The 25,100-nt window shown below is 46.1% G+C and overlaps 2 protein-coding genes across 3 annotated transcripts; one reads left to right on the top strand and one right to left on the bottom strand.

Annotated features, from left to right (window-relative positions):
- Positions 1 to 467: 467 nt before the first annotated feature.
- On the top strand, positions 468 to 6,760 carry si:ch211-198a12.6 (uncharacterized protein LOC563253 homolog). Of its 2 annotated transcripts, none has more exons than XM_056610060.1 (2): positions 468 to 708; positions 2,931 to 6,760. In XM_056610060.1, exon 2 carries the CDS (start codon positions 3,053 to 3,055, stop codon positions 4,754 to 4,756), a length of 1,704 nt encoding a protein of 567 aa, XP_056466035.1. In that variant the 5' UTR covers positions 468 to 708; positions 2,931 to 3,052; the 3' UTR covers positions 4,757 to 6,760. The 2 variants fall into 2 exon arrangements, with proteins under 2 accessions (XP_056466035.1, XP_056466036.1); XM_056610061.1 differs by lacking the exon at positions 468 to 708 and adding an exon at positions 715 to 1,382.
- stox1 (storkhead box 1) lies at positions 6,223 to 23,723 on the bottom strand. The gene is made up of 4 exons (XM_056610059.1): positions 23,136 to 23,723; positions 11,059 to 11,211; positions 7,938 to 10,722; positions 6,223 to 7,305 (listed from the first exon to the last, which is right to left on the bottom strand). The coding sequence occupies exons 1-4, from the start codon at positions 23,467 to 23,469 to the stop codon at positions 7,152 to 7,154; spliced, it is 3,426 nt and encodes a 1,141-aa protein (XP_056466034.1). The 5' UTR covers positions 23,470 to 23,723; the 3' UTR covers positions 6,223 to 7,151.
- Between the last annotated feature and the right edge of the window lie 1,377 nt (positions 23,724 to 25,100).

The raw sequence follows: 25,100 nt of genomic DNA, 5'->3' as shown, positions 1-25,100 counted from the left end.
TACTCACTTACATTCTATTAGTAACATGATCATACATGGGATTATGTAGGCTTCAAAAGCAAACTAATCCCCTCTGTTTTTTGTTTACCAAACAAACCATTTAAAATAGTGTAGTATAATAATGTGTAAAGTTTAGTACAATTCAATATCATAAAATAGAAAACATTGGATAAGGGATTAGATTGGGATAGAGGGATCATTTATTAAGATCGAGGATAGAGGGAATTAGGTCATAGGATAGTATGATGTGGTATGGCATGTTATAGTAATAAATACAGTATGTCGAGTTTAAGTTTTTTAATGTCCTATAATTACTTATTTAAGTTATAATAAAAAGGAATAAAAAGACAAAATGCAAAAACGGTGAAGCCCAAGTTTCGTTGAAAAACAAATCTATACCAATTCAACTTTGTTGCCAAATTATTCACAATAAATTATTTAGGCCTAGGCATGATTGCTCCTGGGCTGTAGGCGGCAGTAGAGCAGGCCACGGTGGTGAAATGACAATGATTCGTTCCCTAAAGTGTGTCGGTTTCTCCATCGTTGGCGCCAGACGAGCTGTGGCGCGAGCTGCACAGAGAGGGAGGAGAGAGAGGAAGACCCACCAGTTTGACGAAGCGCAGACCAACCCGCTGCTATCTCCACTCTTTAGTTTCAAAGCTTACAACTGATATCTCTTCCACAACAACCAAAAACTGTGATATAAAGGTGGGTGGCCGTTTTACAGATACATCAGTTATGGTAACGATATAAAGCAGGTTTATTTTTTTTTAGACATCTAGCGACTATCACAAGTTACACCGCGCAGTGCCTTAAAGCTTTGTATGAGGATTAAGATGAGCCCATAGTGTCTTGTTGAAAACAGCACTGCTGCCTTCTAATGTCTGAATGTGTGCATTTATCTCCAGATACGAGAAGCATACTGTCTGTGTGTACAGTAGTGGAAAAATACACCACACAGGCCCATTATCTGAAATGCTCCGTGGCAGCGTTACGCATGATAATATTACATTTTAGGGGTAAATCTGCTATGGCGATCTATAGTGTGGCCAAAAACGCCATTTTACTTTTGTAGGTGCTTTGTTCCAATTTGGCTTGACATACAAAACTTGGTGTGTAGGTCGGGTTAGGCGTTTTTTTATATCAGGCTTCCGTTCTGTTTGGGTGCCAGACGCCAGAAGTTGTGGATAGCCGTGCTAGCGAGCTGGTTTAGCCGGCTAGTTAGCCTGGTGGTGCGGCTAGGTAGCCAGCCTGCTAGCGCTGTTGTCTCCTGCTATCCCCGAGCAAGGCCGCCATTGAGGCCGTATTTGCTGCCGCATTAAGGAGGGCTTTGGTCTGCAGGAAGCGCCCTTCTACTTTTAGACCACGGTTATTTCAGCAGCGTATGTATTTCATTGATTAACATATGTCACGTTTGAAATTCGTTCGTTGGATGTATTGTTTCGTCATTATTGTGTTTGTCACCCCGGAGGAGAGGGTAGCCTTTCCCGGGATTTTCACCCCCGCGAATACCCCGTCGCTGCTGCGTTAGCCATCTTTGTTTCAGCTAACAAGCTTCACGGCGAGGGTGTAGCGCTAAATATAAACAGGTATCCTTATACGAATGTCGACGGTATTGGTGGATGAATTTAAGACGCATTTGTATGTTTTGATTTTGCAAAGTTGTGGTGTTGGGGGTCCCGATTCCCATGGTATTGTGGATTACGTGGCATAAGATTAAGTTGTTTTGAAGGGCGGTAGCCGAGCTCGTCCCATGCTAACTAGCGGCAGCCATTTTAGAGCAGACTAATCTGGGCTAGCTGGAAGTGGTGGTGTGGCACGACAAGATGGCCTGGTAATTCTGCGCACAATGAGGATTTCCGCGTTGCTAAGCGTATCCTAGAGGCGGTTCGAAAGCGGTCTTATGGCTTTCGAATTATTTTTGCTCTGAACCTGGAGCGTATTTGGTTGTTTGTTCAGGCTAGTAACACATACCCGCTAATTGCTGGCTATGAAGCTAGTTAGCTCGCTATATTCGCAAACATATTAGCCGCTAACACAATACTGTTACCGTTAACCAGTTCCCCCATCGTAGCCAGCTAACTAGCGGCTATGTAGGCTATATGTAGCTGTTTAGATAGGCTAACAACCGTCAGATGCTTATAGGGGCTACAACTCACAATATTGATCAATCCCTTTGCGTTTAATGCCTTAAGAACAAACATAAAGCACAGTCGATTGCCTTTTAGATGGCGTACATGATGTACTATCCGTGCAGATTTTAACTATGCATTTCAAGTGGGGGTCCATTCAGACTTTATAGATGTTTTTTGGCTACTCAGGTAAAGCTCTGCTAGGCGCTAAAAGTGTATGCCAAGTGCTTATGTAGCACGTGAAGTTGAGCAGTTCACTAGCAATTTTGGGCATCTGTCGGATATTTATAAAATATACCAAATACGTTGTATTGTCACCATTAGCTATTATGGTGAGGATTAGAAGAATAACTAAATATGAACAGAACCACAAACTGGTTAACTTGTACGTTATATGGACTAGCGAACAACTCGTGTTACAGTCAATAAATAATATACAATTGCATGTACATAAAATCTTGTATGGTGCAGATCCGTCCCCATGATCCTCCTGATACATTGGCTTTGAATGTTATATTATGATATATACATCATAGCAGATTCTTTATTTTATTACTAAGAATTCATAACACATTGGAAAATTTCGCCAGGAGTCTGGACTTTCCTCTTAACTTAACACCATATAACTGACCTTTAAAACTCATGACCTTTCTACTAATTATTTAGTAATATATTTTGCAGGGGCAGATACTGAAAGAAAACCTTAAGTGTAACTGAACTGTCTAACTTTGAAAGTATTTATGTTAGGAAAAAAAAGGCATTGCAAACATGTATATACTTTCTTTTCTCCAATTGCAGAACGGCTTGACCAGAAAAGACTTGTGTGCAGCGCTGAATCAGGAGGATCTCCTCTAACCCAAGTCCCTACAAAGTTATCATCCGGCAATAAAACGGAGGTCGTTGGGCTGGAGTGTGTTCTCATGGCGGAGTCAGAGACTGAATGTGACACACCCGGCCTTGACACGCTTGGGTCGGAGTGTGTCATAGCCCACAGCCAGGTCGACCTTCACTATGGTGCAGAGACGGAGATCATGACTGAGGAAAAGCGTGGTTTAGAGCTGGAGATCCATGGCTCTGACCTGGCCAAGATCCAGGGCCTAGGCACAGAGCTCGGAGCGGTGACCTGTGTGGAAGCCATAGTAGCGGAGACGGACCACGACTACATCAAAGTGGAGCACGGCGAAATGCATTGTTTCACGGGGGACGTTAGATCGGCTAACTTCGGGGAAGTGCTGCTGAAGGGCGAACATGACCACGTGGTGAAGGTGGAGTCGGACCACGGCGGGGAGCTGACGGTGGAGTCAGAGAACGGCGTCATCATTCACGAGGCCCACGGCCTGCAGTGCAACGAGTGCGGTGAAATCTTCGGAAGCATCGCCGATCTTCACCAGCATTTTGAGATCCACAAAGATCTCAACCCGTACATATGTGTTCACTGCGGTGAGAGCTTCGCTGTGGAAGCCAGCCTTAAGCAGCACATGAAGATCCACATGAAAGAAAAGCCCTACGTCCCCACCGGCGTTGACATGGTGGGCAAAGGAATGATGGACTCCTTCACCTTCAAGTCTCATCAGATGATCCACCTGGCAGAGAAGCCCCACCGGTGTTCAGAGTGTGGCAAGAGCTTCGCGGCTGCCATCACCCTAAGAGAGCACATGAAAATGCATTCGGAGGACAAGCCCTACAAGTGTACCCAGTGCAGAAAGAGCTTTGTGCGCCGGAGGCATCTGAAGAAGCACCAGGAGCTCCACGCACGCGACAAGCCTTATACGTGTGGCCAGTGTGGCAAGGGCTTTGCCACCACTTCCAACCTTAAGCAGCACCAGAAGACCCATGCGGCGGCCATGGGCGACAAACCCCACCGCTGCACACAGTGTAGCAAGTGCTTCGCCGCCGCCGCCACCCTGAAAGAGCACCAGCGGGTCCACTCCGGCCAGAAGCCGTACAAATGCAACCAGTGCAGGAAGAGTTTTGTTCGCAAGCGCCACCTGAAGAAACATCAGCTTGTCCATGCCGGAGGTAAGCCTTACACCTGCTCCCAGTGCGGCAAGGGCTTCAACCACTCCTCCTCCCTTTCCCGACACCACAAGATCCACCTGCGGGAGAACAACATGTACGCCGCCGTGCCGAGCGGCAAGGGCTTCGGCTACGGGAATGCCGTCAAGAGGGAGCACCAACAGGGCGACAAGCCCTACATGTGCCACCACTGCGAAAAGGGCTTCAACCATTCCTCTTCTCTGTCGCGGCACCAGAGGGTCCACTCCGACGGGACCTTGTACACCTGCCCCCACTGCGGAAAGCGATTCAACCACTCGTCCTCGCTGACCCGTCACCAGAGGGTGCACATGGATGATAAGCCGCATATTCTCAGCCATGGTCAGCAGCAGCAAGATCGAGAGCAGAAGCAACTGTTGCAGCAGCAACTGTTGCAGCAGCAGCAGATGCAGGAGTACAACGCAATCCCCTCGGGAAAAGGGTTCTCCCATACCATCACCAAACAGCGCCTGGCCGACGGAGACAAGCCATACAGATGCTCCCAGTGCGGGAAAGGCTTCAACCACTCGTCGTCGCTCTCCCGGCATCACAGGGTTCACAGTTGCGCTAATGAGGCAGCTGTGAGATGATTTGCAATTGACCCTCTTATTATATTGGAGGTACCCCGTGATTGTTCTGGGCATAGTCAGGACCTTTTGAATGCTTTTAAAAGGAAACAAAAAAAAGTGATTTGATATACTAACAATGTTACCTGGACGGCGCTTGCCCTTCTGACTTGGCTATTTGAGGCTGAATTCAATGAAATATACCTTCAGGCAGGCATATGTAACTTCATGTGATGTGGCTCACTGGGCGACTGATTGGTGATCAAGAAAAGTTCTATTGTCTTGAGGATATCAATTGGCGATTTCTCCTATCAGTCCATGTTTAGCAAAAAAAAAAGAAATTCTATGTAAATAATTGGAAGATTTCTTTTATATATATGTATAGGTTACTTGTGTGCTGTTATGATCCAGAAGATGACATTTTTGATAGCAGGATCCACTCTGGCGCCAACCCATTTTTTTCCCCCTTTTTCGCTACCATAGTAGCGTGCGCTACCAGACACTTCATGTGCGCTCACCCTGCAGTAAAACAATTAATGTCTCGAATCAAACAATCTAACTTAATCAATTCTTCATCCTGCTGTTTTTCTTTGTTTCTCCCTTCGTTTAGACTACATGGTTTTTGTACTGTTGTACAGATGGCAGATTTAGCCTAGGCCTGCCTCTCTGGGTTCCATTTTAGCTTTGAGGAAAATACGTAATGTTAAATAAACATACTGCATAGCATACTGCAAAATGCCCCGTGTCCTTATTTAAAGTTTTATTTCCCCCGTGAACTCGAGCATCACCTGAATGCAGAGGCAGATTCTTCAGTGGTTTGTAGTAAATCATTTATCTGTCTACTGGATAGCTTAATCTTGTGATGTTTGATGCAAAATTGTCACAATTTGGTCAAACTGCTTATTACAATGTAAATATAAAGACAATTGCAAGACTAAAGAGAACTTTCTTCAAGATTACCCACCTGATTCCATGGGATTGCGCTCTATTAACTGGTCTGTGTAAAATATCTTTTACAAACGTGTATTTTTTTTAGACATGGCTTGGGTCATGTGAAAGGGAACGAGAAATACAGTTTTTATGGGTGGTGAAATGGTGAGCAATATTATCTTTTGGATAACAATTGTGCTTCAAACTGTAGCATAGGTTTCTTGTGTTAGATAGGTGCCTTATTGCATGCCATGTAGAAATGTATGCTAAGCAGTTATTTGGAAAGAAGTTAGGGTTTTCAGGATTTTCGTTCTTATTATACTTACCCAACATTTTAATTTGAAGTCACTGATCCCTTTTTTCCTTTTATTTTTGCTTTTATGTATATTACCGTTGACACTGTTATGATCATTATTGTCTTTAATTTCTTCCATCCTTGTCAATGACCTCCAATGTAGAGCAAAATAACCCATGATCAGTAAAGGCCTTGAAGGGGAAATCTGTAACATCTTCCGGATTTGATTGGCACATGTATGGATCAATAAAGGTCATTGACTCTCTCTAGTTTCCTGTCTCTCTAGTAATCTGAGCTCAAAATGAGATTACGTGATTAATTACTCTGAAGAGGTTTGGGCCAAGAATATTGGAAGGCTGTCGTGGTTCATTACCGCTGATCTGGAGCTAGGGGGAGATGTGCCTGCAGTTTTTTGCTTTTAGCACACGGTGGCGCAATTTATCCGCAGTACTGCATGCCTGATGCAGATTCTAACATCTAACAAGGAGTGTAACGTAATCTGGCCATTCACTTGGGAATAGTACATTAGAAACTTGGACAAAACAAGTGCTACCACTACAATCCAGAGAGTGGTGGCTGGTTCACCAGCCTTATTCACTGCCTGGGTACAGGCATATGCTCTCTAAAAATGTATCAATAGAAAGCAACTCATCTACTAAACAGCCATTGGTTTTATGGAGATGTGGGCTGAAAGGTCTCCCGCTGTTAAACCAACCAATCCCTCTAGAATCACACAATGCTTTCCAAGCCTTGCTGGAAGGCAGTATCACAAACTAACACTCAATGATAAGTTGTCCTTTAATCCTGGACCAGCAGTGTTAACAGTTGTGTTTTTCAAGTATCAACCACATGAAAATGTATTTTTACATTAATGATTTATTTTTGGATTATTTGACAAGACAAATCTAATGCTTGGACGAATCCTATTTTCCAGACACTGAATAAAAAAAACATTCACTGAGCAGTAAATAGCTCCTACATTATAAACCACACAAGATCATTTGCTCTGTATACATGCGGCTATTAGAATATATTGCATTACATCATGTACAAAACGAAATTACACATATGTACATAATACGCCTTGCATCCAGGCCACTGGGTGAGTCTTGTGTTGTTGTGACGGGGGAGTCATTCAGAAACAATTAGCCCCACTCCCCTGACGGGGCAGACGGAGAGGCCCCCGAGCCCTCACTATACATTCATAACGGGGGTGAGCTGCAGCAGGGAGCTCTGTGGCCGTATAGTGCTGCTCTTGGAATGCAGCTTCTCCAAGTTCTGCAAGAAGCCTCTCTTCTTCAGACCCTCCAGAATCACTGTGTTGTTGGTGGCCAGACTCACGCGGGTCCTACAGAACAGAACGCAAACACACACACATTTTCTTAGTTGACATATGACCTGCCCTCCAAATATTATAATGTATATAATAATATCCATATAATGGAGTGAGGTAATTGCAAATGGCGTGTTTTTCCTTCCCTTCATTATCTCATGAAAATATAAGAAAGTACGATGGCTGTAATCATACTTATTATGATAATCACTGCCTCCTGTGTAGGTGCTGTAATTGGCTACATACTGTTTATTCAGCTTCATCGCATTCATTCATCTACATAAAAGGTAAAAACACAAGTTGTTGAGGCACTCAATTGGACATCTAACCCAGAGGTTAACTATCGCCAGTATAGCTTATTATCTTTCCTTATCCCTTGAGCTTCAGACGGTTGCACGTCCACAGATGGGGGTATAAGCCCTCCGGCAGCACCATGAGCGGATAGGGCTCCTTATATATATCGATATAGTACTTAAAGTAGCAAGAAAATATCATTAACATTACTAATTACAGTGATTTCTTTAAAATGCATGCTGTTAATGAGAAGGTAGGAGTTAGGCATCTTTCACTAGTACCTTTTAGCTAAGAGAACACTATATCCACTAACACGCTATCCTTTCCCAATAAAAGATAAATGATCCATTTACCTCGGGGAGTCGATTCCACTATCCCCTGTGATGCTCTGGCTTTCTGCAATCTCCCCCATGTCGCCGCCGGCTCCACTGGGCATGCTCCGTCCGACCACATGGCTCTGAGGGGTTCCGTTCACCAACACCCTCTCCTGTTGCTCCTCGGTGGCTTCCTGCTCCAGCTCCGCGCCCCAGTGAGCAGACTCGCCGTCCCCCTCGCCAACAGACCGCCGTACGGTTTCGGCGTCAGATTCAACCTCGCTCGTCTGGCAGTAATCAAAGATGCTGCTGTCCGCCGGCTCGGGGGGTTCCAGGCGGTCTAGGCCGACACTGGCCCCCTGCCGTGGCTCTACGGTGGGCAGTGTTGCTCGCCCGGTGCCCGCCTCGCTCTGGATCCCTGGAGATCCACTGATCTGACTGTGAGGTTGATGGCTCCAGCTGTTCTGCCTTAGTCTGTTGGGACTCAGAGAGCTTTCCCCCTGGGTGGCTGCAGTGAAGCTGTCTGTATGAGCCATGCTGCCCCCCCATTCTTCTTGCCTGCTGGGATGGGCTGGTGGCGGGTAGCGGCGGGGGTCGTGGGTCTGAACGCGGGGGAACTTATGGTACTGCACATCGGAGTCGTAGTCCGGGTAAACCACATGGTGGCTGTGATGGTCAGCTAGGGCTGGGACGTAGGGTGGGCCGTCCACCATCTCTTCCTCGTTCAAATACAGGGAGCTGCAGGCGTCCTCGTCCACCTCTTCGTCCTGATAGAGCCGCTGGTCATCTTCCTCAAAGTCTTGGCTGTTTGTCAACAAGGAGCCGCTGTCGGCAGCCAGCTCCGGCCTGTTAAACAGTGCTCTATTCACGGCCACGTTGGCTTCGGCCACCTGTTGCCGTCGATTCGCGGCGAAATCTCCCGGCTGTTGGTGTGAGTGGAGCAGATCAGGCCTGTGCAGGTTATCGTCCTGTTTCTCGGCGTGCCTGAGGGAGTGTGTCCGCTGAAGAGAAGCGTTCGCTTTAGTCCAAGGTACTGCCGGCTCACGCATTTTAAGCACTGTGTCGTACGGATGAGTAGGGAGGATGACATCGGCATCAGAGTATGGTAGGATGTGAGCAGGGACCTCCGCCGTCGTCGTCGTCTGCTCCACCTGGTGCCTGTGGCTGTCTGCAGAACCCCCGCCCTGCCGCTCATGCATAGGCCTGGGTTCGTCCTCCGACGCCCTGGCCTCCACGTTGCCCGGCCCCGTCTGGTGTCTGAGCTTGTCGTCTATCCTAAGCGTGCTGCTCTGAGGGTAGACTGCGCTGTAGCCTGAGGGCAGCTCTCGGCTGAGCTTCATATCCGCCCGGAGGTGATTATCTGCGGCCAGTTCCCCCTCGCGGAGACAGGCATATTTGTCATTGGGTGTGCAGGATTCACCTGCATGCTGCGTGTCCGGTACAATAACTTTGGTTGGATGTGGATCCCATGACTTGGAACGGAGCCCTGTCCGCTCCTTCCTCCCTGCCACCGATGTCCGGCTCTCCTTTGTGTCCCGCCTCCTATGCCCTTTGTTGTTGGCGATTGTTCTCTGGCAATTGGTGGTGATTGATGCCGGGGTTGCAGTGTCACCAATTGGCTGAGCGTGGAAAGGGTTATTGATGCGCTTTTTATACACACACTTCTCGTCAGCCCCAGCCCTGGCTCCCTCCGGGTGCTCCGGCTCCTCCGCGTGGATGTCTGGTTGGAGTCGAGAGGGGACGATATCTCCCTCCTCAGGGTATTCGTCCTCACATAGGGTCTTGTTCCTAGCTCTCTCCTTCTCCTTTTCCCTGTTCTTCTCCCTGGAGGAGTAAGGCCTCCGCTTGCTGCGGGAAGCCTTGGGGACCGACCTCCTGCCCACCCCGGCCCCCCGTGATGACTGATGGTGCCGGGGTTTGGAAACGGTCAGGATTTCGGTTGAGATTCCCTTATCCACGCCTCTGTCCACCCGCTCCCCCTTGTCAACGACTCTCTCCTGCACCTTCTCGATCGCTCTCTCCCCTCGGTCTTCCAGCTTCTTCATGAGGACCGTGTGCCGCGTCAGATTGTCTACGGTGAGTTCGGGGTTGATGCGTTTGATGATGGCGTGCTCCAGGTCACGAGGTAGGTTGTTGAGGTCTTCCTCGTCCCGCACCGGCCATTCCTCCGGAGGAAACTGACCCGAGAACGAGGTGTACTCTTTCTTTGGCTTTTCCTTTTTCGCGCCGTTCCTCCAGAAAAGACTGAGGCCGAACTTCCTCCCCGACTTGCTGTCCTTGCAGTCCTTGTCCTTGCGGCTGGTGGCGTTGGTGGTCGCCGTGGTCTTGCTGAGCTCACTGGGCTGGTAGTCGGCCGCCGTGGAGGTGGACTGATGCACCAGCGTTGGCTTGTGCTCCGATGGCCGCGGCCACTTCAAGCTCTTGCCCGTGCACTCGCTGACAGACACGGTGACCGTCGAGTGGCCGTCGGGAACCACGGAGGGCGGGACGGCGGCCACGGCGGTGGTCGGCGTGGCGGAGACGTTAGCCGTCGCATGGGGGGGTGCGAAACAGCTGCAGGACTTGCAGTGTGCCACCAGGGGGGCGTGGGCGCTGTCCACATCGCAGGCCTCGTTGCTCAGCAAGTAGGTGATGGGGGGCGGGGAGGGAGGGTCGTCCCCCGAGGGCGAGGCCCACCAATTCTTCTCCCGGACCAGGCTGTTGGTGATGAAGTAGGTCTGCGGCGTCACGATGAAGTAGCCCTCCCCCGTGTGGTAGATCTTGCGCTCCTTGATCAGCGCGCCCAGTGCGTTGTACAGGATGTCCTGAGTGGGGATGGTCATTCCTGGACGCAGAGCACAAAGGAACAAAAGTGAAATCACAATTTGGGAATATTAGGGATGGATTGTATTTCAGTACAAGATTGGATATGTATGTAGGCTTGCTGCCTTTATTTAGTATGGGCTGAAGATGTATTTCTATCACTATTACTCATTTGACAGATGCTTTATAGGGATATCAGCCATTTACGTAGAGTCAATTCAGAAACATTAAAGAGCAGATAAGGGGTAAGGCATATTGGTCAGGAAGGCCAACAGGAAGGCTCTGGACATAGGGGATCGAACACAGTGTAGTTGGGAGTCAAACACCTGAGGCACCAGAGTATGTAGCGTTGGGTTACCTGGATGGGCTTTGCTCATGTGGTTGACGAGTGCTTCCTGGGAGACAGTGGTTTGGGATGAGTTCATGTCTGAAATGGCCGAGCACAGCACCTCAGCCAGGGGAATAAACTGGGACTGCGAGACAGGCAACATCTGGATGGGGGACAAGTCACCTGAAACACAAACACAGACACATTCCCGGGTCAAACAGGTGGGTCTCGCTATAATTCACACAGTTTAAAGTATACCTGGGTAAAATAGCGGTGGCCTCTGACTTCTTCTTTGCCATAACAAACACACTCCTATGCAGGAACTAAAGCACATTCCTGACCATGGCCACATTTTAAATCATGACTAGGGTGGTCTACTCATGTTGGTTATGTCAACCTTGCCTCGATGCTATTGAAATTCCTTCTATAGAGAGGCAGGCCACAGAATTCCATTACCCGCCAAGAACTGACCACAGGTCTGTCTGCTGGACGGATCATATATCCCACCCGCCACCCCCCATAACATTAAAACCCATTCTCCATCCCGTTGGGGATTGCCCTGTAGACCAAGGTTCTGCGATAAGTAAAAGACAAGGAAAGAAAAATAGGCGGGACGGAAAGATGACTCTGAGACATTTTGTCCTTGTAAAAACACTGGTTCGACTTCTACATTACACAGACTCCCAGATCAAAATCACCATCCTGGACCAGAATTTGGGGTTGACTTGTTCACAAGCTTTGGTCAACCATCAAACAGAAGCCGCAGGGCTTTGAAAATATAGAATGAGTGCCTTTCAAACAAATACAGAACAACACAGGCATTTTAGAGCCGTTTCATCTCTCCACCAAAGACTCCCAAGGAGCAACCCCCCCCCCCATACATAAATCAGACAATTAAATGAGTTGTACTAAGTGATTGGTCTCCCTTTTAGGGACCAGGTTTTCACTAGCTGTGCTCTGTTTTGTACCATGAGAAAAGGCCTTAAGGTACCGTGACATCAAAGCTTACCAACGCCCATATTAGCAAGTGATCTATTACAACCCTGATATATTGTGGACCTATTGACAGTTGGTTGTCAATAATTAATCTGCCTGACTGCATGTGGACATGTTAAAACAACAGGTTGCTTCTAATTTGCTAGAAATGTTGCCTGTGACCTTAGACAAGATGCAGTTGAAATGCTGTTCCCCCGCAGACATAAGACAGTGATTTATTGTTTTTTAAAAAACATTTAATTCCAAATCGAACTGCAGCTTTTCCTAGTCAACAAGTAAAGCAGGCACTAGTGAGGCCCGAAAGCCACTTAAAAAGGATTTAAGCTCTGTGACAAGCAGTCAAAATATCACTCCATCTGCCATAGGCCCTATATGACGTTGTTGTATGTATTTAAAAATACAGATATTTGGGACAGGGATTCCAACTATCGGACAGAGAGTTTCCATGGCAAAATGTCCTACAAGCTAGTTTCAGCCAGTGCACAAAAGGTTCTGATTCTTGGCTGCGCAGAGAGAGACCAAGCTTTCAATTTATGAGGAGGTTCAACTGTAACAGAACAACTTTACATACAAGGGCATCCCCATGACCTTACGCAAGGGACTGGGAAATTGCTCTTAGTTAATGAGCTACAGATCATTAAAAGAAGGCGGGAAAGGGCTGAGCAAGCGGATAGGGTTGAGATAAAATACCAGGCCAGGTGGAGGTGATACAGCTCCAAATAGCAAATAATAGCCAAATTATGTAGAAACAATGATGGTGTGTGTGTGTGTGTGTGTGTGTGTGTGTGTGTGTGTGTGTGTGTGTGTGTGTGTGTGTGCGCGCGCGCGCGCGCGCGTGCGCGTGTGTGTGTGTGTGTCCCATCAACCCTAGGTCATTTAGTGAAAACACTGCCAAGCTTACTCTCTCTTTTAAGTAAACATTTACAACATTCACACTTGAGACACTTTTAAAACAGAGCACATAAACCACTAATCAACTGCCATACTAGATTGCACACACACACACACACACACACACACACACACACACACACACACACACACACACACACACACACACACACACACACACACACACACACACACACACACACACACACACACACACACACACACACGTACGCAAATTGCATGCAGAAACATTTGCACACTTCAACGGACATAAAGGATTTTTCTTTTTTACTTTTCAATGTCAAAGAGTTACAGACAAAAAATATTACCAGACAGTCTAGTGCAGGATGATGAAAAGGTTAATCAAGATGGAAATGTCATTTCTGCAGTGTATTAATCACAAATGCAATTTATATTTTTATATGAATGGAAAATCTGTTCAATTATTAAATGTATGAGACAACCCAGAGTTCATATGATCTCATAGTATCATTTTTCTCTCTTTATCCAGAATACATTAATTATTCGTTCTATATGACTAACTAATTTAAGTAAATAGCTGAGTGTGCGCGCGCGCGCGCGTGTGTGTAATCCCCCACCCCCCTTCACTACCTGCTTCTAAACAGGATGTCCTGCTGGAAAGCTCTTATCCCATAAGCTAACTGAAAAGAGAAATGTCCTGGGGTGCTAAGGCGCTATGTAGCACATAGCTAGCGTCTTCTCCCCTGCTCCTTCACAGCAGCCCAGACCAACGTTACAAAGAAGACCCGAGAGATAATACACTGAAGCAAGGGTGTTTGTGTTCAGGGCAGAACGTTTATTTGGAATGAAGTCTGGGTTGCTAGAGGCAGCTTTTGAATTGGTGTTTATTGAGACTAACATTAGCGGGCGTGACCGTATAGTGGAGGCTCTGGCGTGCTAACCGTCTACTCCTTCCTGGCTGGTGGGGGGAGTTAACGGGACGGTGACAGTACTTTGTGTTCCTGTAATCCAAGACCCGGTACGCGGACATTACACCCATTGTCATACACAGCATGAATTGAATACCCTCGCAGATGCCTTGGCAACGGAACCCCGTGCCATGGAGAGGAGAGAGGCGGGCGAGCCACTGGGCCAATGGGACTGTGAGGCAAGGCAGGACATACTCCAGATGCTGCAGCACTGGGCCCTGTTGTGGTGCCTTGAAGTTTACACTTTATTGAAGCTATATAACCGTAATCAGCAAAAGATGTGTGGAACGTTTAAAAATGATGAGTCGCCTCAATTGAAGTATTGGTTAATTTCCCTGCATTAAAACACACACCCATGTCATAAACGACATACAGTCCCTGCGAGGCAACAGCTGCTCGCAGTTAAGACGCAGAAATGATGGGAGGATGATTGAAATCCCATTCGGTCGTTGTAGCTGATGGGGATTGACGCAGATATTCCCTCATTCCTCCGCCACCATAGGTCGCTGCCTCCTGGTTGATCAATACCATATGGATCCACATGATTGCGTGGGCTTAGCTTAGAATCCACATGGCGCATGAGTCCCATTTCATGATTGATTGCATTACCTCGAATGCTCTCACACAATAACCTCTCACATGCACACTAGATCCCAGAAGTTCAAGAGCCACGGGCCAATGGCCAGTGGATGACCAGCACACAGAAATACATTTCAACCCACCGCAAGACTGAGATCCCATGACAGAAGATTGTTGAGCCAGTTGGGCTTTTTGGCTGCAAGCATGTCTATACGAAACGTGTGCGTGCCGTTCTGCAGGAGAGATGACTTCATATGCATGCAATAAACTCTAAGGGTCATTGATGGAAGTAGCCTTCTGACACACAGAACCATACACACACACACACACACACACTCACTGTTTGTGAACTATAGCATTGATATCAATAAGCCAAGGATTGTTGAATCTGCTGATACTGAATGAATGAGCAAGGCCCCTCCCATTGTATCCGTGTGGTCTTTATTAGGTTGTTGTTTATTCCCAGTCCTTGCTGCATTCCAGATTTCCCAGCTAGTAAATTATAATTCAATTCAGGGGGAATTTCACAGAGCAATACTACAAGTTGTTAGTAGTTGTAAATATAGGAAAATATAGGCAGAAACAGACTCAAAGCCTACAAGGGGGAAATGTTTACACCAAATATAATCATAGGATCAAGGCCTTGACCTCCCACCATAATGAAATCCATGGTGAGATCTAACCAGAAAAAGTGAGCTTTGTTCCCACAACCATCCCCTAAGGGGCGGTCCCACATGCACACACACCCCAACACACGCACCCGCACATACATACAACCACAAACATTTCAACACACATTAAATAACACACACACACACAAAAATACACCTGAAATTGTTCCTAGATCACACACAAACACCCAACTCACACACACATACACACACACCAACCCTCAACACAGACCCACACTCACTTATCTCATCCCTCAATCGCTGCTATGAGCTCTGCAGTAAACAAACTGCTAATCTTTCTCACCCTCATTAGAGAGGCAGTGTGTGTGGCAGCAGTCAGGGTGAACTCGAGGCGCGAGGCTAAAATGCCAGCGCTCGCCTTTTGTTTTCACTCACTGATGGAGACTGTGTGCAGGACAAGCTTCGGTGAGTCTGAGGGACGCGAGGGAGACATCCAAGGGGAGCTCTTCCGTGTGTGTGTGTGTGTGTGTGTGTGTGTGTGTGTGTGTGTGTGTGTGTGTGTGTGTGTGTGTGTGTGTGTGTGTGTGTGTGTGTGTGCTCAGTAATCTGAGAGATGTGCTGTGATTTATGCTGCCACGCCCTCATTGTCCCACTGCTGTGTTGTCTTTGTCTTGGCTTCCTCATATCTGCTGCACTTGTGGGCCCCCCTCAGTGGCACGCCCTTCTTTGTGTGTGTGTGTGTGTGTGTGTGTGTGTGTGTGTGTGTGTGTGTGTGTGTGTCTGATGTGCATGTGACTGAGCACTCCAGCATGTGCATGTGTTGCACCTGCAGTAAATGACCCAATAAACCAAGTTAAAGATCCTTTCACACAGTAAAGTCTCTCCTCTAGCCCACTAGGCACCAGCATTTATTTTGCACTTGTTATCACAAACACAGCACAACTTCTGTGTACCTTTTTTGTTTACCCCTGATAACGTTTCTTTAATGTGACAGTTACAATAATTACTATTAAGTTGAAGGGTGGGTCGGGTACTGTTAAGGAAAGTGGTACTGTCTAGTATACCGACTGACTAGTACCCCTAGGCTGGTTGGTACCAGCCTAGGTGTAATCTGTAAAGTACTAAGTACTGCGTAATGTACTTTGTGAATACAAAAGCATAATATAGAAAATACCACTGCTACAACCAAATGTCTAATGGATGCCTTTATATAGCATTTGATTTGCAACAATAAGATCGGTCCCACATTGGAACCATTAAAAAAATATGAACTCATCGTGTTATGACTGGGAATCAGTGTTGAAATCATTGAGAATTTAACTAAAGTATTACTGCCAGACAGACTGCCAGACAGACACAGAAAGACATGCTGACCGACTTAAATTGTTCAATTTAACTTGTAGAAATACAATAGGAATTGTCATTGTGCGCTTATATACCAACATCTTGGGAGGAAAAACTAAATCCCTCAATGCAACTCTTGTGGTCAAGCTTTGCAGAGTTGCTTTTCATGCAGGCTGTGAAGAGAGAAACAGACAAGAGCATGTGTTGACTGGGGTCACCATAGAAACCCACAAGTGGGCGTTTTTTGCTTTCAGGCAGTGTAACAAAGAATGACGACAAATAAACAAAAAAGGGCCCAATCTGCAAGTGAGCACAAACAAAGTCAACAGCACCAGAACGGGGCAACCAAATTGCTTACACATACACACAAATTAAAAACTTGGCATAAGACACACAGTAACTATTTTTGCCGACTATTCACTTATTCGTATTGATGGAGCAAGTTGTGTCAATCCACATTCCATTCTAAAAGTGAGTTTGGGACAGAGAAATAACAGACACATGATCCGAGTGCTGTGAAAACATATGGAGCACTATCAAAATTGCCTTGGGAAATGTTCCTTATTTCCCATGACCACCCGGTCTTTGAAAGGTTTGACAATAGAGGAATTACCGTGTATTCTGTTCCATAGCCGAGAGTGCTATGTTGTAACTTTATACAATTACCACTCCTGAATGGTGCGGTGCCCTCATTCTGTTGATGCATTGACAAGATGTCAGAGCTTCACACACTAACAGCCTTACAGCTTACTCAGGTAATACTATGATTTTTGTGGACTGTGGTTTTAACATACCTTTAATGGAATAAAGCTGTAGTAAAGAGGTTGGGATTTTGAGGTGGTGCAATTGTGTGGCCTTCATAGACCAACACTTTTTCAATGATTTATTTGCCCATTCCTTCCTTTCCACCCTCACCCCATGCATGCACGCATACGAGCCCATGCGCGCGCGCGCACACGCACACACACACACACACACACACACACACACACACACACACACACACACACACACACACACACACACACACACACACACACACACACACACACCAGAAAATAACCATTTACAGCAACAACTTCAACAACATTTAATCAAGCATGAGGGCAGTCATTGCTTGGGCACAGACGAAAGCCATTTCCTGCTGATTAGTCTGTGCAGCGCTCCATGCTTGGTCCTGTCCCAGAGTACGAGTCGTCGCCGTCGGCCACGTCTGCTGACTGAACCCTGCAGTCTCACTTTCCCATAAGTGCTCGCAGTGAGGCACTTTGACCTTGCCCCCATGAAGGTATGAGCTGTACCGTGTAAGCCATCCAAATCTAATAGATTGCTGGGATCACATACTCTAACGATTATAAAAGGTAAAGAAAACATCCTGTCAGCAATCTGAAGGCTAATCGCAATGCCATATTTATAACAATATTGAACCACCCCCTTCTGTGTGGACCCCCTTCCCTGGTCAGAGCAGTGAAAGAGTGAAGCTGAACGCTCCACAGGGTAGGAGAGCAGACGGATTGAGAGGTACCCCGTATCTGTTGTTTTTGGCAGCGGGCCATGGGTATCAGAGAGCTGTTTTGTGTGGGTCCATACAAAGGGCTGGCTGGCTGGTCTGAATTGGGGGCAAAGAGCTTCATCGTCCATTGGAGAGAATCTACTGCCTGGCATTTCAGGTGTGTGTGTGTGTGTGTGGACTGTGGAGGCTGTCCGTGTTGCCACAGAGGCAGAGCGCAAGCGGGATTTAAGCTGATCCTGATGTCTATGTCTCTTTCTCTCTGTTCAGCCTCTTGTCACGTATCAAATGATATACATTTTTGTAATCCAAAATTTGGATTACATAAAAAAAAAGGATTCCACTGAATCTTACTTCTCCATGTACAGGAGTCTTCATATTAATGTGGGATCAACATTCTATCCCTGGTTTATTATTACGTGAGGCCAGATGGTCGAGTTAACGTGTGATATATCTGGACAGATATGGGAAAAGAAACACTTGGGACTAGGATACTTGGTTTATAGTTTCCTCCAAAAACATTCCACTGGCGGTTTTGCGGCATGTTATAGATTGGACTCCCTGCTGGGAAGGAATAGGCCATAGGAATATATTATATAAACTTAATAAAACACATGGGTTAGGTTAGGGTTCAAATATATGATGCCTTCAAAGTGGTAGGCTGTATCACAAGCTAGGGAGCAATTTATTTTAAGAGTCATACATCTCGAGAGCGAAGAGAGTCATAAAATGATGTTTCAGCATCAACATACGGTGATGTGGAAAGTTATCCCAAAATAACAACTTGCAATATAAGAATTGCAAACTATTTTCATATAAAAAGGCATGAGCTGTAGCTGAGAGAAACACATTCAAATAATGATGTGTATAACAAAATGTATTTGGTTTGACTAGTATCAGCAAGTCATTTTAAGGTTGGATTTCTCTGTAGGGATGAGTACGGCGTGATACAGTATGTAAACAGATCACACAATGTACACACATTCACAGGTACGGTGGCCTTTGGGGTTTTATACAGTTTCAGGTTAATCACTTTCTAGATGTGTATGTTGATACTAGAAACAGGTGTCGAGAAGCCCTCATAAACCACATCAGAGCATATATACGCGTCTGTTGAGTGTGTTGGACCGCGGCCAATATCAAGTACTTAACTCGCCCCACCTCCCTGTTATTATAGACAAGTAGTACAGAAAGAAAGTACCTTCATCGCACACCTTGGGTTTTACCGATCAGGAAAGTATTAAATGAAAATCCTAAATGTTATTAGAGTATGTTATGTGGGGTACACCATTTTATAATAATGTGTTGCTGTGTAGATAAACTGGTACAGCATGGCACGCCAACAACACTGCCATGGTTATGGGTTCAAGGCGACCACCCATGCTAACCATGCAGTGCCGGTAACATAAGATGACTTGGATAAAATCGGCCACCAAACACTGCCGTTATAATAAATATTTAAAGTGTCATGTTTTGGGGTCCAATTGAAACACCTGGAGATTCTATAATAACACACAAACTTTTATCCTCGACTCGACAAAAAAACAGCAAAATAGGCAACACTCTGTGACCCAAAGGTGGCCAGTTTGCAAATAGGTCGTAGCTTTTGACCTTTTCTGCTTACTCAGGACAGGGTGGGCCATTTAGCCCAAGTAAGGCTGCGGATGGGGGGTGTCGGGACCAATAACGGAGCATCTGGAAGAGTTATGGCCATTAGCAGGGAGAGCTTTGAAACTTTTTCCAAAAGAAAACCCACATAAAAGAAGACACAGATCGTGTGAAAAAGTACAACATTAGCAAAGTGAAAAACGCCCAAAAGGAAAGAAAAGAAGGGTAGTTCTGTGAGCATGAGTTCAGGAAATGATCTCAGAGGTAAATGAAGCATTTCAGGAATGTTTCACCACCTTATGGTATGGTGGCCTAAATGAAACACTGTTTGAAATGGAACCTGGGCACAGGGAGAGAGAGGGGGAGAGAGAGTGCACACTGAATTACTCTACAAAACACAGGAAAAGCCTCAAAATTCATAGCCCCAATTTGTTGAGAGATCTTATGGATCAGCACAGACTGCCCACCGTCACATCGAGGTTCAAGTCCATGTTCACACAAGGAGGCTGGTTAAGGAAAACCCTAGCCCTAACCCTAAAGGGTATTGGATAGGGATGATACAGCGCACTCTGTATAAATGATTCAGGCGCACGATCCTCGCCATGCGTTGCACAGAAAAGACATGGCTGTAGTCCATCCAGTTAAAGCAAGCCAGGCTAACTCAATGCTAAGTCGTCAGTGTAGTTACATTAGGAGAGGTGAGCAATAGCTCAAACAAAAGGTATTTTTCCTCATGAGCACCACTCACGTTATGATGAATGTGGTAATGAATCCGGGTCGCCAGTCTCAGATATAAAACTGTAGATTTTTCCTTTTAAGTCAGTGCCGGGTAGACGAAAAAAAATGCCTTCATTTCAAATTAACTGACATTTGCTAATTTTATGGGGGAGGGAGAAATAAGACAGTTACTACAGAAGGCTGACACAAGGGATAAGCAAAACCGCCCCGGGACATCGGAGACTCGAAGCAGTGGAGGAGGAGGTGGTGGAGTAGGGGTAGGGGCAGGGGGATAACCCAAGCATTGGCGAGGGCCTTTCCCACCAGGATGATAACAACAGAGTCTGTTCATGCTAACTCTTCACCGTGCTCTGTTAACCCCCCATAACCTCACTGCAAAGCCCTTCCTCAATCAAGCCCTCGCCTCCCACCAGACTCCCCAAGCCCAGGACCTCTCGCCTCCCTACCACGATCGGAGAGCCCCCCCAAGGAACGCTCTGTTTTCACAAAGCACCTTACTGATAACCAGACAAGAAGGATGAGGTATTGACATAATGAATCACAGAGAGCTATACTCTTCTTGTCTACCTACAGTTCTTTTCCACTTCAAATATAGGCCTACATTTAATCTTACTCCAACCACACCTGGTATGTCTTAGAGAAAAGCTCTCCCTAGGCCACTTATCTGATGAAAGGTTTTTTTTTTACAACATATAGCTCAAAACTGAAATATCTTCTAATTGCAAGTGATTCGTTAAACCTGGAGGACATGTCATTGCGTCAATACAGACGCGTTGTCCAGAGCCAATGGCCATGAAAGTGAAGGACATTCATCCAATGGGGAGAGGCTGTGTAAAAAGCCGCCCGTTAAACGGTGATTCACTGCAGACTGACTCCATGCCAAAAACCAGGCCGTAAACCACGCTGACAATCCACAGAGGATCATTTCCATATAAATGGTCGCAGCACAGGGCCGGTGACTTTGTTAATGCAAAGGAAAGAGGTGTCTTGTCCACAGATGTTTTGTCCTAGGTGAGACTGCTATACGGTGTGAATCTGTAAGTACATTCACCCTTTAGGAGAAACCCTAAACCACGTTAGGTCTGCTGTCGTTGCCGCATCCATCCACGTCTGTCTTGAATTTGACTCTGAGCTCATTCAATGTTCCTGTGTACATTGGAGCTTGTGGGGACCTTATGGTGTGTGTGTGTGTGTGTGTGTGTGTGTGTGTGTGTGTGTGTGTGTGTGTGTGTGTGTGTGTGTGTGTGTGTGTGTGTGTGTGTGTGTGTGTTCATGCTTGCCCACACTACATTTTAATCTTAAATCCAGAAACATGCTGCCTCCCAGCAGGATAGCCCATTCCAAGCACACACACACACACACACACACACACACACACACACACACACACACACACACACACACACACACACACACACACACACACACACACACACACACACACACACACACACACACACAGCCCCCCACCATCTCACAGCCACATGCACTCAATTTGCTCCCAGGTCTGGCCCCTGTGTGGTCTTCCACCCCTTCCTCGCATTCTTCCCTCATACTCCCCCTGTCTCACTCCTCCCCCATACTCCCCCTTTCCTCATCACAGGGCCCAGCCCAGCAGGGCTTGCCTGTTACTGACACTTAATGGACAGGTAGTAAGACAGAGAACAGACACCAAGGCTAAACACCAGCCAGACAGGTAAGGAGAAGGAAGGCAGCTGAATGAAAAACACAGCTGGGCCAGATGTCAACTCACCAACACTGTGTGTGTGTGTGTGTGTGTGTGTGTGTGTGTGTGTGTGTGTGTGTGTGTGTGTGTGTGTGTGTGTGTGTGTGTGTGTGTGTGTGTGTGTGTGTGTGTGTGAGGAAGTTTCAATCATGAATCAAGGGAAGGAAGCCTGCGTGATTTTAGCATACAGACACTGTTATTCGTTTCTGGAAATGATTGCACCTTTCTGTGTGTGTGTGTGTGTGTGTGTGTGTGTGTGTGTGTGTGTGTGTGTGTGTGTGTGTGTGTGTGTGTGTGTGTGTGTGTGTGTGTGTGTGTGTGTGTGTGTGTGTGTGTCAGCTGAATGTCTGTATGAATGACACAATTGCATCATGCATTTCTGAGATGCACCCTTCTCAAATTGTGATGTTTTGCAAAATGACGTAATAGTTTATTTATGCCCTAAAACCATAACCACAATGCCACTGTAATCTTGTATCATGTAGGTTGGGTTAAGAAATATAAACCACCAGTTGAGTGGTGCAGGGAAGACTATCATTATGTCCAGGATCTCCTTCCATTTACTGCCAAGTGGCGCGGGCCTGTCCGTCATTTAAACCCCATGACATTTCGTCATGCCTGAGTTATACAGGGTCTTCTACAGATGCCTTTGTCTGACATAAACAGAAGCTGAGTTATACAGAGATAGAGCGAAGCAGATGGTGATACAGATGAAGAACCATTAGGTTTGTAAACCTGTTTAATCAACTGAGACAAACACAAGCTAGTGTCAAACTTCTAGATTCTATATTTAGAGGACAGACCGTCCTCTGTGACATGTTGCCAAAGTTGTGACAGTAGGAACGAAGAATCACCCTTCCATTCAAGCCTACAGGTCAGGTATAGACCATATCGTTAAGGTTGACATGCATTTGCTCAATCTGCATGTAGGCCTATGTACAAATTGAATTCAACAATGCTCCTAAACTACTATTCATTTTCTGTTTTGTTTAAAATACCTTTGTTAATGAGTTGGCAACCCTTTCTGAGTTGCCATTTAAATCAAACATTTGCTTTGATTTCACCACAATTAACTCAGTTACACTTTTGTTTAATATTATCAAAAAATAATATCAATGTTGTATTTGACATACCAACAGCTTTGAGGACGAAGCCTTTTGGTGACCTGAGTGCCCGGCGCATCCATGCCTCTCTTATCACCTCTAAGTTGTTGGCGTTTCCTTGGAGAAAAAGGACCAGATTCTCCATCCATCCCTGAAAGTTCACTTCGGCCACGGCCTTGACGAGTCTCTTATTCCAAAAACTGCGAAGGTTTTGAGACCTGAAGTCGGCAAAGACATCCTGGCCACTCGCCGCAGCCGTGGTGGCGGAAGCTTTCCCGCCGGTGCGCGAGATCTCCTCGTCCCTGCCGAAAACCAGCGCGAGCGAGGCAGCGGAGAGTTGAACCGCTCGTGGTTGTTGAGACATGGCGACACTCCAGCTTACCTACACCAAAACAAAACGGGTCGCATGCTAAACTCCTCCAAAAATACAAAACGACGGGTTCCTATGAATTAAACAAGGCGTCCCTGACTACACATTGAGGTAAATACACTGCATTCCGACGGTCCCTGTCCGGGTCCAGCAGTTGTGAGGCAGAGAGGGGAGGGAAGTCTGGCTAGTTTCTCGGCTCCCAAGGTAACCAGTGACGACGGCAGACGGAGGGAGGGACCGTCAGCCATTTGTCCCAGACAGGTTTTCGTGTCTTTTGCAGGTGTGTTGTTGTTTTATTTTGTCAGAACATGCCACACCATGGCCCTGTATTTAAGCTTATTTGAAGCTTGGCACTCAATTAGAGCTGAAATATTTTGCGTCAAACCCGCTGTGCATAAGGGCATTCGTTGGATTCGTCTGGGCGTTTGAGTTGCTTGGCAGATTTACTTGTGTGGCTGTGGGGAAAAAATCGAATAAATTAACGGTATGTTTTAGTTCTTAATAATAGGCCTATTTAGAAATGCGATACTAGGACTACATTGTTCCACAAATGAGTTCGCAATACAAACTAAACTTGTTTAGTCCTCGTAAACACTCGTAAACAAGACGTCTGGAAAGGGTCCAGCAAAAAAAAAGATGCCTTGTAAAGATTTGGTTCCCGTTCAGCGGTTTTTATAAAAAATGACGCACCATTAGGAGACCCTACCTGATTCAGGTGCCAAAAACACACTGAAAGCTACCTTTGTTAACAGATTCAGCATTAATCCAAAATAGGAGCACTTATTTCCACTACTAGAAGCCTAAATGGCAAGTAGCTTCCCGCAGCACAATTAAACACCTAGATGCCTCCAGGTCCAGGCCTCAGTTTAATGACTTACGGGGGCGTCAAACCTGAGTATTCAAGACCTAGAAATGATACTCCCATTATAGAAACCTGGAATTAAACCATTCCAAGCAATGGCACAATACTGAGTAAAACGAGTTTCTGTTTTCTTTTCAACAATCATTTTTCAGAGCCCTCGCTATATATTGCGAGCAAAATGAGAACCATACACCCTCGGTTAGAGAAATGCTTTTAACGGATGCTTTGACAGGCTAGGGCAGAAGGACAGACAGAACACACTTCGTATATCATAAAAACCTGTGGTTTTGGTTTAAGAAGGACTGGGTCCTCGCAGGGAGGGGAGGGAGGTTAATGTGCTCCTATGGTTCTGGTGGTGTGTGGGGCCTGTTGTTGGAACAGGATATTGCAGCTTCCTTTGTACATGAAAAGAATACATCAGCCTAGTCTACACAGGATGACAAATGCACAGCCTGTCTGAAGGAAACAGCCAAGTAGAGAGTCAAGTATAATGTTTTTGATTGCGCTTTTACCGTTATTGACGAAATTCCCCCTTGGGGCAAATAAAGTGATATTCTATTCTATGCTATTCTATTCAAGAGTAGGGTTAGAGAGAGGAAAAACAGACCTGGGGTTGGGTAGGGAACAGAGTGGTGGTGCGGTGGTCAAGCAGTTAGATTGAGGATAAAATGTATTTTTGAGGATGTTATGGCGCAATATCCAGATAGGAAAACTACGTTCCAATTTCTGCGGGGAAAAGCCCTTGTAGCAACCTTGAACGTTG

Source organism: Gadus chalcogrammus, chromosome 15 (assembly GCF_026213295.1).
Source record: "Gadus chalcogrammus isolate NIFS_2021 chromosome 15, NIFS_Gcha_1.0, whole genome shotgun sequence".
In the NCBI taxonomy this organism is placed as follows: domain Eukaryota; kingdom Metazoa; phylum Chordata; class Actinopteri; order Gadiformes; family Gadidae; genus Gadus; species Gadus chalcogrammus.
Note: the sequence above shows the minus strand (reverse complement) of the source record. Positions and strands in the feature narration are given on the sequence as shown.